Source organism: Chrysemys picta, chromosome 2, assembly GCF_011386835.1.
Source record: "Chrysemys picta bellii isolate R12L10 chromosome 2, ASM1138683v2, whole genome shotgun sequence".
Lineage (NCBI taxonomy): Eukaryota > Metazoa > Chordata > Testudines > Emydidae > Chrysemys > Chrysemys picta.
In genome coordinates, this window is record NC_088792.1 from 172,683,465 (window position 1) to 172,699,908 (window position 16,444).

At 45.3% G+C, this 16,444-nt stretch overlaps 1 protein-coding gene across 6 annotated transcripts in view; it reads left to right on the forward strand.

The window, feature by feature from the left end:
- RIPK1 (receptor interacting serine/threonine kinase 1) overlaps positions 1-16,444 on the forward strand; it is a 70,671-nt gene that overhangs the window by 26,479 nt on the left and 27,748 nt on the right. For 2 of the 6 annotated variants that reach the window (XM_005307061.5, XM_065584886.1), the window contains exon 4: positions 12,699-12,901. In XM_005307061.5, the coding sequence (XP_005307118.2) occupies positions 12,699-12,901 (203 nt within the window). Of the gene's footprint in view, positions 1-4,023; positions 4,187-4,215; positions 4,965-12,698; positions 12,902-16,444 lie in introns of those variants that run through there. The other 4 variants (XM_005307062.4, XM_005307064.5, XM_005307063.5 and 1 more) reach the window with 4 other exon arrangements.

Sequence of the window (16,444 nt, forward strand, 5' to 3'; positions counted from 1 at the left end):
GGCTCAGGACTGGAGCAGAGGGTTGGGTTGCGGGAGAGGGGAGGGTTCTGGCTGGAGGTGCAGACCCTGGGGTGGGGCCAGGGATGAGGGGTTTGGGGTACAGGCTGCCCAGGGGCTACAGCAGGGAGAGATTTCAGAGTAACAGCCGTGTTAGTCTGTATCCGCAAAAAGAAGAACAGGAATACTTGTGGCACCTTCGAGACTAACAAATTTATTAGAGCATAAGCTTTCGTGGACTACAGCCCACTTCTTCGGATGCATATAGAATGGAACATATATTGAGGGGAGATATATACACACATACAGAGAGCATAAACAGGTGGGAGTTGTCTTACCAACTCTGAGAGGCCAATTAATTAAGAGGAAAAAAACTTTTGAAGTGGTAATCAAGCTAGCCCAGTACAGACAGTTTGATAATAAGTGTGAGAGTACTTACAAGGGGAGATAGAGTCAATGTTTGTAATGGCTCAGCCATTCCCAGTCCTTATTCAAACCGGAGTTGATTGTGTCTAGTTTGCATATCAATTCTAGCTCAGCAAACCTGGATATCCTGGACGCCCCATCATCTCAGGCATTGGCACCCTAACATCAGGCTTGTCTGGTTATGTAGACTCTGTCCTCAGACCCTACGCTACCAGCACTCTCAGCTATCTTCGAGACACCACTGACTTCCTGAGGAAACTACAATCCATCGGTGATCTTCCAGAAAACACCATCCTGGCCACTATGGACGTAGAAGCCCTCTACACCAATATTCCACACAAAGATGGACTACAAGCTATCAGGAACAGTATCCCTGATAATGTCACAGCTAACCTGGTGGCTGAACTTTGTGATTTTGTACTCACCCACAACTATTTCACATTTGGGGACAATATATACCTTCAAGTCAGCGGCACTGCTATGGGTACCCGCATGGCCCCACAATATGCCAACATTTTTAAGGCTGACTTAGAACAACGCTTCCTTAACTCTCGTCCCCTAACGCCCCTACTCTACTTGCGCTACATTGATGACATCTTCATCATCTGGACCCATGGAAAAGAAGCCCTTGAGGAATTTCACCATGATTTCAATAATTTCCATCCCACCATCAACCTCAGCCTAGATCAATCCACACAAGCGGTCCATTTCCTGGACACTACTGTGGTAATAAGCGATGGTCACATCAATACCACCCTATACCGGAAACCTACTGACCGCTACACTTACCTACACGCCTCCAGCTTCCATCCAGGACACACCACACGATCCATTGTCTACAGCCAAGCTCTAAGATATAACCGCATTTGCTCCAATCCCTCGGATAGAGACAAGCACCTACAAGATCTCTATCAAGCATTCTTAAAACTACAATACCCACCTGCTGAAGTGAAAAAACAGATTGACAGAGCCAGACGAGTACCCAGAAGTCACCTCCTACAAGACAGGCCCAACAAAGAAAATAACAGAACACCACTAGCTGTCACCTTCAGCCCCCAACTAAAACCTCTCCAGCGCATCATCAGAGATCTACAACCTATCCTGAAAGATGATCCTTTACTCTCACAGATCTTGGGAGACAGACCTGTCCTCGCTTACAGACAACCCCCCAACCTAAAGCAAATACTCACCAGCAACCACACATCACTGAACAAAACCACTAACCCAGGAACCTATCCTTGTAACAAACCCCGATGCCAACTCTGTCCACATATCTATTCAAGTGACATCATCATAGGACCTAATCACATCAGCCATACCATCAGGGGCTCGTTCACCTGCACATCTACCAATGTGATATATGCCATCATGTGCCAGCAATGCCCCTCTGCCATGTACATTGGCCAAACCGGACAGTCTCTACGCAAAAGAATTAATGGACACAAATCTGACATCAGGAATCAAAATACTCAAAAACCAGTGGGAGAACACTTTAACCTGTCTGGTCATTCAGTGACAGACCTGCGGGTGGCTATATTACAACAGAAAAACTTCAAAAACAGACTCCAAAGAGAGACTGCTGAGCTAGAATTGATATGCAAACTAGACACAATCAACTCCGGTTTGAATAAGGACTGGGAATGGCTGAGCCATTACAAACATTGACTCTATCTCCCCTTGTAAGTACTCTCACACTTATTATCAAACTGTCTGTACTGGGCTAGCTTGATTACCACTTCAAAAGTTTTTTTTCTCTTAATTAATTGGCCTCTCAGAGTTGGTAAGACAACTCCCACCTGTTTATGCTCTCTGTATGTGTGTATATATATATCTCCTCAATATATGTTCCATTCTATATGCATCCGAAGAAGTGGGCTGTAGTCCGCGAAAGCTTATGCTCTAATAAATTTGTTAGTCTCTAAGGTGCCACAAGTATTCCTGTTCTTCTTTTAGCAGGGAGAGAGGACTCCCCCAGCTCTCTCTCCCTGCAGCAGCCCCGGGGGGGGAGGGGGAGGGGAAGGAAGAGGTGCCTCTACCCCGGCTGCCGAACTGAGCCCCTGTGTGGGGCTTAATAGGCAGCTGCATAGCCGCACAGTTTAGAGGGAAACTTAGTTTGTGAGGTAGGAAAGAATTCTGTGCACGTTGCACATGGAGACTGAGCCACAGAGATTAACTGACTTGCCAAGGACAACACAATAGGTTGCAACATGTACACCTCTACCCCGATAGAACACGACCCGATAGAATATGAATTCGGATATAACGTGGTAAAGCAACGGGGAGCCCTGGGCCCTTTAAAGCACTACCTGAGCCCTGCTGCTTTATCGCATTATATCTGAAGTCATGTGGGGGCCCGGGCCCTTTAAATCACCGCCCGAGCCTGGCTGCCGGAGCCCCGGCGGTGATTTAAAGGGCCCGGGGCTCTCTCCACAGCAGCTGGAGCACCAGGTCCTTTAAATCCCCGCCGGGGCTCTGGCAGCCAGGCTTGGGAGGTGATTTAAAGGGCCAGAGGCTCGAGCCGCTGTGTGGAGCCCCGGGCCCTTTAAATCCCTGCCCGAGCCCTGCTGCCAGAGCTCCAGTGGTGATTTAAAGGGCCCGGGGCTCCCCACAGCGGCCGGAGCCCTGGGCCCTTTAAATCACTGCCGAGAAAGCCGGTCCAGTCCGGCACGGCATACCGGCTCTTGCCAGTACGCCGTACCGGACCGAACCCGATATAATGCGGTCTCACCTATAAGGCGGTGAGATTTTTTGGCTCCCGAGGACCGCATTATATCGGGGTAGAGGTGTACCTCACTACAGGATGAAGCTCTCTACAGCAAAACGTGCAAAACTAAGGTTTTATCTTCACTGGAGATTTAATCCAGGTTCAATCATGAATTTTCCCCTTAACATGTTCTATGTTCACACATCAATGCGCCTCTATTGCTTCTAGACAGTGAGGTGGCCACCTCCCTATGAGGTGGACCCCCAGTTAATTTATCTTGTTTGCATTGTAGCTAACCTTATGTTAGCAATACACAAGGGCCATAGCAAATCAACAAACATCTATGAACCCTTTTTAAAAAAAAAAATTCACGTGGAGGGGAGGGAGACAAGGTGGGTGAGGTAATATCTTTTATTAGACCAACTTCTGCTGAGGAGAGAGACAAGCTTTTGAGTTACCCACAGCTCTTCACATCTGGGCAAGGCAGTCTTATGATTTTTGATCTTTTGAAAAAAGAAGAACAGGAGTACTTGTGGCACCTTAGAGACTAACAAATTTATTAGAGCATAAGCTTTCGTGGATTACAGCCCACTTCTTCGGATGAGTGGGCTGTAGTCCACGAAAGCTTATGCTCTAATAAATTTGTTAGTCTCTAAGGTGCCACAAGTACTCCTGTTCTTCTTTTTGCGGATACAGACTAACACGGCTGCTACTCTGAAACTTGATCTTTTGAGGCTGTCAGTATGGCATTTACCCACTGAGTTCAATGTGGCTACGCAATATGTAAATCAGGGAAGAATTTAATCTTTGAAACTAGAGCAACCTTTAAGAAGGGTACAGTTCTCCATTAGTCTTCCCTCCTCTTCCCCGGCCTGCTGGCACTTATGTAGCTAGTGATCCGGTTTTGTTGGTGTGGTTTCTCATGACTCCTCCCACAGCGGGGAGGAGGGGGGAGAAGCGGGCGTCAGAGGAAAGGAATCAGCCCTGGCTTAGTAAAAGAGCTGAAGCCAGACAGCAGTGGCTCGATCTTCCTGGAGCTAGCGTTCTGTGAGGAGGTAGGTAAGAGCACTTTCACTGTGTGTGTCTTTAACCGGAGGCCAGATTTTTGTTTGTAAAGGTTCATTGAGTTACACCTAGGTCTGCCTGGAATCCGATTCTCTTTATTTTTCCTGGACTTTGGGGTATACATACTGGATGTGTTAGTGTGTAATAATATTAATATCAAGGACTTTGGGGGTGATGAAATGGGAGAGGAGGGGGAATATGTGACTCTTCGATTGTCTTCTTTCAGAAGACTTCCTTTGCTATTGCCGAAAAGGAAAAGTTAGTTTCATTTTCTCACCCTCTTGTTGTAGAGGCCGATATTTTTTGCAATCTCTTACAAAATGCTAATGGTGGAACAAGCCTTCTATATCCCCTCCCCCTGCTCCAGCTCCCAGGGCATTTCAGCCTCCTAGACTATGGTAATATCTTGTATAATATTTAGACAAAGTTTCGCTCTTGCATACGCATCCGCTCCTGCCACAGGAGGTTTTCAGACTCGATTGTTGTGTCCTGATCCCTCGATTCAGTTGCTTTTTCTGGTGTGCTGCCAGGGCTTGAAAAACTGGCCCACCGACTCCCAGCCGAAGGAGTAAGGCGGATTCCCCCCCGTCAGACACGCCTTAACCCCGGACAGCTGCCTGTCATTCCCTGGGACTCCTTTAAAGCGGGTAGGTTAAGTGCGGAAGCGGGTGTGCAGGAGAGGACACGGTCTCTTTAACAGCCACCTCGCCCAGGAGTGGCTCCGAACTGTGTTTCTCTGCTGGGCGGAACTGAAGGGGAGCGTGCGCACGGGGTGAGTCCCCCAGTTTGTACCCTTGTCCCGGACCAGAGCTGGGGCTTTCTATGCAAATGACGGTGTGATGCGATTAAAGAGTTCTCGACGCCTTGCCCGGGGGTTGTTTGCCCGAACAGTGACGAGTATATTTCATAAATAAGTTCATCCACTGGGCTGCCTCCTTCACTACTTCCTTTCGGTGTCGGTCTCTGTCTACACAAGGCAGTAGTAGAGGAAGAGGATTTTTAATCTCCTCTCCTCCCACTACCGGCCAGAGGTGGGGAGCACCCCGGCCCACTGCCAGCACAGGGTTCTGCTCATTCTTCCTGACTGGGAGAGTAGTGGGGATTTCCATATCCCATTCCCATGCCGAGGATGGGAGGGGGAAGTAGGGAGAATTTTCACCTCTGCCCCCACACTCCTGGCACTTGCTATGTGTACACCCTATCTGGGTTTTGGTATTTTAAAAAAACTCCTCATTTATAGGGTTGCCAGGTGTCGGGTTTTCAACAGAATGCCTGGTTGAAAAGGGACCCTGGTGTCTCTTTCAGCACCACGGACCAGGCCATTAAAAGTCCAGTCAGCAGTGCAGGCAGGCTCCCTACCCGGCTCCACACAGCTCCCAGGAAGTTGCCAATCTCCCTCTGGCCTCTAGGCAGAGGGATGGCCCAGTGCCAGCTCAGCTGCTCCCATTGGCTGGGAACCCCGGCCAATGGGAGGTGAAGGGGCAGTGCCTACAGGCACAGGCAGCACTGAGAGCCATGTGCTCGCACCTCCGCTTAGGACCCAGGGAGATGCCAGCAGCTTCCCGGGAGCCACCTGAGGTAAGCACCACCTGGAGTCCACACCCCCTCCTGCACTCCAAACCCCTCATCCCTGGCCCCACCCCAGAGCCTGCACCCAAAGCCGGAGCCCTCACCCCCCTGCAACCCAGCCTGGATCCATCTCCTGAACCCCTCATTTCTGGCCCCACCCCGGAGCCCGCATCCTCCAGCCCAGAGCCTGTACCGCATCCCAACCCCCTGCCCAGTGAAAATGAACGAGTGAGCAAGGGTGGGGGAGAGTGAGCAGGGGCGTGGCCTTGAAAAAGGGGCAGGGGAGGGGGCAAGGGTGTTTGGTTTTCTGTAAATAGAAAGTTGGCAACCCCACTTATTCAACATTTCAAGAAATGGGTGCAGGACACTAATGAAGCATAAAACATGATTACTCCCCTGAAGGATTGGGGCAAAACACAGTGACGGGGTGTGGCCTCAGGATAAGATACACCTCCCTTTGAATAAGAGGCACTGATTTGTGGGTGAAGTTAAGGCCACATGAAGGCACCCCTACCATTCCACCCACATGATCCAAGCAAGACTGGAGGACCTTCAATTTATGAAATAGGGAAGTCACTAGTGCTCCCCAAGAAACAGAGAATTACTGTTTTTCTACATGGTTATTCACTTCTGGTCACTTCAGTAGAAAGTAGAATAATTGACATACCCCAAGAAACCACAAGTTCTTCAACATAATGAGCTCTAATCTACGTCTAGTACAGGGGTCGGCAACGTTCGGCACGTGGCTCACCTGGGTAAGCACCCTGGCAGGCCGGGCCAGTTTATTTACCTGCTGACGTGGCAGGTTCGGCCGATCGCGGCCCCCACTGGCCGCAGTTCGCTGTCCTGGGCCAATGGGGGCGGCGGGAAGCCGCGGCCAGCATATCCCTCAGCCCGCGCCACTTCCCGTCGCCCCCATTGGCCCAGGACGGCAAACTGCAGTGAGTGTGGGCCGCGATCGGCCGAACCTGCCGCGTCAGCAGGTAAATAAACTGGCCCGGCCCGCTAGGGTGCTTACCCAGGCGAGCCGAACGTTGCCAACCCCTGGAGTAGATCCTTTATGAGGTTTCAGATTAGTTATATGAAAACTGCCATTAAAAAAAAAAAAAATCTCAGAACTGAAGCTTAAGTAATGTCTTGAACACTCAAATAATTGCTTTGGTGACAAGAAATTTTAGCTTTGGATCTTATGTTTTAACAGACTCAATATACTGTTGTCCTAGTAAAAAGAGATCACTCACCACTGACCATAGCACCAGTGAGAATCTCTCTGAGGAGGACATTGTGCATGTCATCTGAGGTGGGGAGGAGATAAGAAGTAAAGTTCAGACTGCGAGAGGAGGACAACTATACTGAGTTGTAAAACAAGGAACTGGGTTTACAGAAAAATAATCTTAGAGTTATGCAACATTACTCCTTGTGCAGCAACACCTAAATGTATAACTTGCATGTCCACCTTATGAAGTGTTGTAGCATTGGGGCTTTTAATGTAACTCATTTGTTCCTCATGGAATTTTGCTTCCTTGGGCTGAAATTCATTCACATCTAGATGCTGGCAAAAGAGGCAAAAGTCTAATTTAAATCCACATCCTCAAAAAGGCATTTAGGTGTCTAACTCCTATTGACATCAATGGGAATTAGGTGTCCATATACCTTTTAGGATCGGAGCATGTGCGTATAATCCCAAAAGGTGCTAAGTATCTTCCACGAGACACTGAGTACCCTGGACTCCCATTGCAAGAAGTCCTCAGCACTTTACAGAATTTGGTCCCTAGTTGGTGTTGGCCCTCAACCAACGTGTATTTCACTCTTACAATTTCATACAAGTCCTGTTTCAACATTTAGGATTGTTAATATTGAAACAGTTACATATTAGAAAATATATGCCCAGTGTTCTATTTTATCAAAAAGTGACTATTTGCTGACCTGCAATTACTTACATTCATAAGTGATTTGGGACAGGATCAGGGCCTTAGATTGTAAGCAATTTGGAGTAAAAACTGTCTTCACTCAAAAAGAACGAGGAGTACTTGTGAGTACACCTTAGAGACAAGTACTCCTCGTTCTTTTTGCTGATACAGACCAACGCGGCTACCACTCTGAAACCTGTCTTCACTCAGGAAGTTTTACATTACTTAATAGAACAGTAATTCCAAATTTCAACAGAATTGGTGTAGTTTTAAAGGCCTGATTTTCTAAAATGTACATGCAGTTCTTGCATGTGCATACTGGTTATGTAGATGAGAAATTACTAGTTAGATATATTCTTGACCAATTGCATGTGCAAATGCCTGATTTAGAGAGGTAAGTTACAGTAGGTGTGCAGTTGTGTACATACATTTTGAAAGTCAGGCTATGAAATAGCACAGGGAACTGCATTCCCTGCATCATATTAAGTATTAATTGTTCTGCTGTAGAAGGGAAAAAAAGGACCCTGAAGGCATGAATTCATTTCTTGGTAATACAAGACCGTGAATAGGGTTTGTGTTTAAAACTATATTTTTAGGTCTACCCATATATTGTCACTGAGTTAGGATCTTAATGTTATGGGTTCATAGATTTTAAACTGCATTTAGTCACATGTTTACATTACATGGCATTTCTTGCATTTCAGTGAAAGGATTCCAGTTTTCTCGGGGTGGTGATGTTGTTTTTCTAAACTACACACTTTGCTATTTTCCTCCCATTGCATTCTTTGAAGTAAAACTTTAAAATGATATTACATCTGACTTCCAAAAGTTTGCCTTCCAACACCTGAATGTGGTAGGGCAGTAATGTTCTCTCCATTTCATACATGGGGAACTGAGGCAGAGACGCAATATTGCCAACATTAAATGTTCAAAAGGCATGAGTCAGGGCTAGCCTCCCGTTCCCTGCCCCCCAAAAGAAATGATTTTAGAAAATTAACATTGGATTCTTTTTATTTGCCTTAGGTTGCCTACCCCTGAGCTAGAGTATGAAAAGATGGATCATTTGATAGTTTTAGGTGTCAGAAATATACAATACAAATACTTTGTCTTCATATAGCAGGACCTTTTATTTAAGGATTTTAAAGTGTTTTTACAAGTTTAGTTAAGCCTCACAGCTCCCTTATGAGATCAATGACATGCATACCATATAGCAGGTGTTCTCAAACTGGGGGTCAGGACTCCTTGGGGGTGACAAGGTTATTACATAGGGGATCATGAGCTGTCAGCCTCCACCCCAAACCCCATTTTGCCTTGAGCATTTATTGTGGTGTTATAAATTAAAAACACTTTTTTATATATTTTGGGGGGGGCATGCAGAGGATTGCTATGTGAAAGGGGTCACCGGTACAGAAGTTTGAGAACCACTGCCATATAGCCTGGCCCATATACCAAAACTGATGGCCATGACAGGGGCTTACCTTCCGTCCATGTGAATGCAGCCATTGCCCAAGTTTCCTTGCTTGTAAGATAGCTCTCCAACTAACTGGAACTATATTCCTTCAAAGTAGTGACAATTGATAAGAGAAGAATCTGATGTAGATATGTTCTATCTTCTCTTCTTGGGCCATAGGCTCTCCCTCAGGATTCCATGTCAATCCTGCAGCACCCCGCTGATGGGCCCTCAGGGAATGATGAGTTCAAGCATAGGTCCTTTGACAGAAGAGCAGGCATTAGGTGTAGCAACACACTCTCCCTTCTTCTCTTTCCCCAAGTTTAAAGGCCAGACAACCACAGGCCAGCATTGTCAGCATTCACAGTTTGTTTAGCCACGTTCTAGACACCCACTCACTTCTCCCACTCCTTAATGCAGTTAGTTTCCTGCTGCCTTAAAGGGCTAATCTGCTGCAGCTGCTAGCAGCCAACCCTTGACAACAATACCCTGTTCCCAGGTCTGTGTACTTGGGCTATTATAATCATCCAAACCTATTAATTAAGCCCCTGGCCAGGGTTTGAGGGAGAAGAAAGCAACCTAGCACAAACCCAGGTGGTCTCTTAAGTCTTGTCTTCATTACAAAAAAGAAAAATAGGTGTGTTCCTAACTCAAGTTAGTTAAATGCAAGGTAAAATCCTAGTGAAGACAAGACAGTTTGTAGTTTCCACACAAGTTAGCAGGTGGAGTTAAAGTTTAATGTGAAAATTGTAAACTGCCTTGTCTTCACTAGGATTTTACCTCTTCTTAGTTAACTCAAGTTAGCTAGCACAAATAAGAGCACGCACTTTTTTTTTCCCCATAGTGAAAATGAGGTCATAAGGTACACTTTTACTCAGCTGCCTTTTCAGGCCTTTTCATCAGCTCTTAACTGGCTTTTTCAGGCTTTTCTCAGACTGTTAGACTGAAGAGACTAACAACTCTGTGACTTTCTTTATGGTGTATGCAGGATCCTCACAAGAAGTCTTGCTCCTGTCGTACTCTCCCTTTGTTCTCAGGGAAAGGGGCTACTTCTATTCCCTAGCACCCTCTGACAGCCTCTAACTCCTATCAACCTGAGACTACATTTCTCAGAATTCCAGCCATTCTAGATTGAAACTGGGGTAGGACTGACTCTTAGCATGTCTTAGGGTACGTCTACACTTACCGGAGGGTCCGGCGGCAGGCAATCGATGTTCTGGGATCGATTTATCGCGTCTGGTTTAGACGCGATAAATCGATCCCAGATCGATCCCGGAAGTGCTCGCCGTCGACACCGGTACTCCAGCTCGGCGAGAGGAGGAGCCTGCCTGCCGCGTCTGGACCCGCGGTAAGTTCGGACTAAGGTATTTTGAATTCAGCTACGTTATTAACGTAGCTGAATTTGCGTACCTTAGTCCGAAGTGGGGCATTAGTGGGGACCAGGCCTTAGAGAGCCAGCACACCTTGTTATACTGTGAAAAGAGAAACTTTCTTCTGCGCTTAACAAACCACAATCTCTGTTGAAGGTTTGCACTGTTTACAGAATGTTAGTTCATAATTCATGAGTGTGTTAGGGCAGGATCCTGAGGCTCTGGGACTGGTGATCTGAGGGGGTGTGACAGAGCAATAAGAAACAGTGCAATTCTGCCACCTTTACTCACATTGAGTAGTACCTTATTCCACAAGTAGTCCCATTGATTAGGCGCTAGGCATTTTTGAAAATCACACTGTGTCTATCTGTATCTTTAGGTACCTAAATACCTTTGAAAAGCTGGTCCTTAACTTCTCTGCTCTTCAATATTCTCATCTATAAATAGGGGTAATAATACTAAACTGCTGTACATTACAAGCTGAGAACTAATTAATCAATGTTTGTACAGTGCATTGAGATCCTCCAGTAGAAGAACAAAATACTATTATGATCTAAATGTTAGAGTGATAGTAACTCACCATAAACTACCAATTGTGATTTTTTGGACCTGATTCTATGAGATGCTGCTTGGTTGCCAACTTTCTAATCAGACAAAACCGAACACCCTTGCCCCACTCCTTCAAGGGCCCACCCTGCTCTCTCCACCCTCCATCGCTCGCTCTCCTTCCCTCCCCCCTCCCCCGGCACTCGCTCATTTTCACTGGGCTGGGAGGGTCCCTTTTTGACCAGGTGTTCCGGTTGAAAACCGGACACCAGCAACCTGAATCAGCTCTGAGTTGGGCCCACTTACCTATCATTTTGTGATGCTGATAAATAAACAAGATACCATGTTCCTGTGACAGGGTTCCCAGGGTGCAGCCTGAACTATGGGACAGCTGAGCCCTCTTGTCCCACCAACTTGGGGTATCTCTCTCACAATGTGATGCTTTTGACAAGTACCTGTTCTTATACAGGTTCTGACAGGTTCTTATACAGACATCCACAGGCAGGGACATACCCAACTGAGTTACATGAATGCTTCTCCCAGCCACTCATGAATATAACAATAGAGAGGCTCCAGCCAATTCCCCCCAGCTTGGCACCCAAAAACTGTACCGTCTTGCCCTAGTCAGAAGCCTGACTAGTGTAAATTCATTACCCAGTCCACCCCTCCTTCAATATGGAGAGGACACAAACTAGTCTTTGTAAACTGAGGTGAGATTTCCCAAGCACTTCAACCAAAACACACTGTTTTAGGTAAAATATAAAACAGATTTATTAACTACAGAAAGAGAGATTTTAAATGATTATAAGTAGTAAGTGTAGTGATCAAAGTTGCTTACCTAAGAAATAAAAGGAAATTCGCAATCAGTTCTATAAAGTAAACAGGATTTGAATCGAGCAGTATCTCACCCTGATAGATGGTACAAACAGGTCACAGATCTTCAATACACAGGCTGGAACTCTCCTCCAGCCTGGGGCCCCTGTCCCCTTTTTCAAAGTTTTTGTCCTCTTGACACGTTTCCAGGTGTTGAGTTGTGGAAGGGTGAGACCGAGTCATGATGTCACTTCCCCTCTTTATAGTTTCTTCCAGCTTGCTTGTGACATGGGTGTCCGCCTCCATTAGTCAAGGATTCTACATTGTCTTAAATGCTACCTCTGAGAAGTCTCCATTGTGTACAGTTCCTGGGATAGTGGATTCTCTTTAATGGACCATCAGCATGTCTGGCTACTCCACTGTTGTATCTGAAAGGCCGGTTGTAGCTGTTCCCAGCCTCACAATGTATTTGGGTATGACACACATAGCAAAAATTCATAACTTCCCATACAATGATAGCACATACGATCCAACAGGATATTAATGTCCAACAGATCAAGGCTTTTAAAATGATACCTCACAGGCATACTTTGTACAAAACATATCATAATTATATGACAATGCTAAGTACGGGGGTTCCAGGGTGTTTCTTTGAGGTACACAGTGCCCCAGGGCCGAGATCCTCAAAGGTATTTAGGCACTTAACTCCCATTTATTTCAGGGGAAGATAGGCATCGAAATGCTGTACCTTTGAGGATCTGAGCCTACCTGCATAACTAGATCTTCATTTACTGTGACATGAATGTTGGATGATGACACTTTCTTTGTCTTCTCTCTTCATGTTACAGATCCAGGAGTATTGTATTTTTGTAAACCCTAAGCTCTTGGAGGCTACAAAGATGTCGCTGGAAGATATTCACATGAACACGCAGGACTTGCTGCAGAAGGAAGAACTAGATGCTGGAGGATTTGGAATGGTTTCTTTATGTTATCACAAGAAATATGGGCTTGTGGTATTAAAAACAGTATATACGGGACCCCAGCGCACAGAGTAAGTTGGAGAGAGGGGGTTGATTCTCATTTACGCTAAGGCCCCTTTACATCACTGTGACAGTGTAAAGGGGCCTTACACGTACACCCATTTTGAGGCCCTTTTACACTGCCAAAGTAGTGTGAAGAGATCTTAGGATAAATGGCAATTCGGTGCAGAGAATATTTTCAGGATGGATATAACGTGTGCAGCACATTGCATAGTGTATACTTAAGCTTCAGTTCTGATTTTTTTTTTTATTATTTTTATTAAATGCAGATGATGGAGAATGTGTTCTACATTAGGACTAAGTGTGATTTATGGTGATTATGTGGGTGGAATCTGTTGTTAGCAAATTGCATTTCATTACATATTACATGGACTGTGCAGCGAATTCATCTTCACTAGCTGTCCTGAACTATTATGTACTATCTCTATGTGCAGCATTGCTGTGTTCCACCCCAGTGGCAGTTGCTGTGATCCCTGCATTGCACTTCTTGCCTCGTTGAGTGTTGTAAAGCATTTTTACTTTATTTTAAAGGGAGGCAGTGTTGCCTAATAGATAGAGCACTGAACTTGGACTTGGATTCAAATCCCTGCTTTGCCATAGCTATCCTGTGTGACGGTGGGTGAATCATTTCCCTGCTCAGTGCCTCAGTTTCCCCATTTGTAAAATGGGGATGATGATACTGATCTCCTTTGTGAAGCAATTTGCTACAGATGAAGGGAGAGATTATATAGCATTTAAAATCTTTGGAAGAAAGATGTTGTATGTGGATATTGCAGGCACCAGTAGAACTTTCCACTAAGGTTTTTATTTTTTTCTCCAAAGCTAACCTTTCTAAAGCATTGCCTCATCTTTATAATGAAGTTCTCCATTACCTGGGAATTTAACAGTTTCCACATGGAGTCCTTAAAAGCAAATAAATTCTTGTGTGCTTAAATGAAAGCAAAAACTCAACTGGGTGGCACTTTTTTTAAATATGTAAGTGAAAAACACAATCAGGCACTTAACTGGGAATGTCCAGTTAGGTGTAGCAGGAAAACAATTTCTGTTATTTTAACTAATGCTGCCCGGGCCAACAGCCAGGTTTGAACCCCAGCACTACACCATGACGAGCGGGAGCCTCTGTCCTTTGAACTGAAGGACTAACAGCTTGGGGTCAAGTCCACTGCATTTAATGCAAAGACTCCATTAACTTTGGGTCAGGCCCTAAGTCCATTAGCTGGGAGCAGTAGTAGAGTTGTAAACGTCTTATGTGGACCAACCACTAGAAAGACACAAATACCCACATTCTTCTAATTCGGTATAAAAACTGAACTGAGACTATGGAACAGTTCCCAGTTTAGTTTTAAGAGCGTGAAGTGAATGAAGAGACTCTGATAGTCCACAGACTGCTGCCCGCAACGCTTTTCTCCCCAACCTTCTGGCTGCCTTTACTGTTTTTCTCTCCTCCTCTATCTCAAATCCTTAAGTTTATTTTTACTTAAAATGTTGATCAGAAGCCTTTAAAAAGCTCCTAATTGAGCCTACAGCAGCTGAAAGCAGCCCAGCCTCTTCTGTATTGCTGTAGAGTGACACTCAAGACTGGGAAGGGGCAGTTTCACTTTGAATCACAGCCTGGGAGAGTGCTAGCACACAACATACTACAGGGAAGCTGCTACTTCCTCTTGCACTATGGCCACAATTCTTTTTCTTCTCACTAACTTTACTCTTCCCCATTTAACACAATGCTTACAGGGTTGTTGTTGTTGTTTTTTTTAACAATCCTCAATGAGCTCCTAGCTGTGCGCTCTTGAGTGATGATGCAGATCACCAGCTGACCAAGCAGAATGTGGCTTTCGACAATCAGTGTTGCAAGCCATTAATCCATAATAACAAGGGTTATGAACATCCAGTATCCACAGTCAGTGCTTAATTTGTGCCTGGGCTTGCCGGGCTAAGTCCTGGCACCTCTAGGCATGGCAGTTCATAGTCCTGGCACCTCTGGGTTCCCGGGCAGAAGCCACTGCTCTCTGGCCACCCAGCTTTGAAGGCTGTGCTGGCACCAGCAGCAGCGCAGAAGTAAGGGTGGCAATATCCATACCCTGCCACCCTTACTTCTGTGCTGCTGCTGCGACAGTGCTGCCTTCAGAGCTGGGAGGCCAGCCAGCAGCCACCGCCGCTCTCCGGCCACCCAACTACTGCTTAATTTGTGCAGCTCTTTCATGACAAATTAAACACTGTCCACAGCCATGGTTGGATGATCCCTCTGTAATAAATCCTGTCTGAAATTAGCTTTTAAGTCAGTCCTGGAATACTAGCAGTTTACTAAAGAGTCCTAGGCCTTGTCTACACTTACAGCACTAGCGCTTACTCCCATCAGCATAGGTACTCCACCTCCCTGAGGCACGGTAGCTAGGTTGACAGGAGAAGCCCTCCTGTTGGCATAGCACTGTCTACATTGGGGTTTAGGTCAGTGTACAGTAATTGTGTCACTCAGGGGTGTGGCGCGACATAGTTATACTGACACCAGTTGGTGACCAAGCCCTACGTCTCTCCATTCAAGTTCCTGCACTAACTATCCAAAACCCTTCTCTTTCTTTTTCTCTCTGTCTCCCTCTTTCCCTGTGGGTTTTAGGCATCTCACTTATGGATCCTTCAACCAACAGGACAGTGTTTCACAAACTTTTGAAAACTGAGCCCCCTGTGGGAATATGAAACTAATTGTGCCTCCGTCAGCTCCACCATCTATTGCTAAAAGCCTACCCCAATTTTATAATGTTATGAAGTTAGATTGTATTTCTAACTGCCCCTTCTTAATTTTTTATATTAAGCAATGACTTACAAAGTATATTCATTGGCATCTGAGTTAGTGCCCACTGAGATGTTCATACCTTTCAGATTTATTGTTTCAGACTGTCTGCAAACTCCGGCAGATATAACTGCATCAGTTACACTTGGGTCATGGTTTGAAAGTTTTGTTCAAACCCACAACAGCTAGAGGCTAATGTTTTTTTAAATGAAAGTAGAGATTCTATAGAACAATTGTTAGGTCTGTCTGTGTCTCCCCTTCCCCTGGCTAGTTCTTCATCCCCACAGGCGAGTGCATAGAGCACTTTGGAAAAAGCAATTTTAAAAGATTAACTTGCTTTGAAATTCTAACTACATTATTATATTTTTAGCTATAGAGAAGGCAGCTATAGAGAAGTAGTCTGTGTTTGGTATCTTACTGTGTCTGTAATAAATTAAGCCAATTAATAGCCATGTCCTCAAATATAATGTAAACCATTTTCCAAAATTAAAAAAAAAAAAAAACGTTATTGAAGGCCTAATTTTCATCAAGTTTGTAAGCAGGCTAGATACATGCAAGTCAGGGACCTGCATACACCCATCCAGCACTGCATATACAAAGCATGTATACCTGCACACTTACTAAAAATCAGGCCCTAAATTAAGAGTATGTGAACAGACTAGTTAAGTTGGGAACAGATATAAAAGTTACTAGGCTAGAGGCTCAGATAGTATAAACAGAATTCAGTGGATTTAAACCAGCTGAAGACCTGGCCCACCTTAAAGAGGTC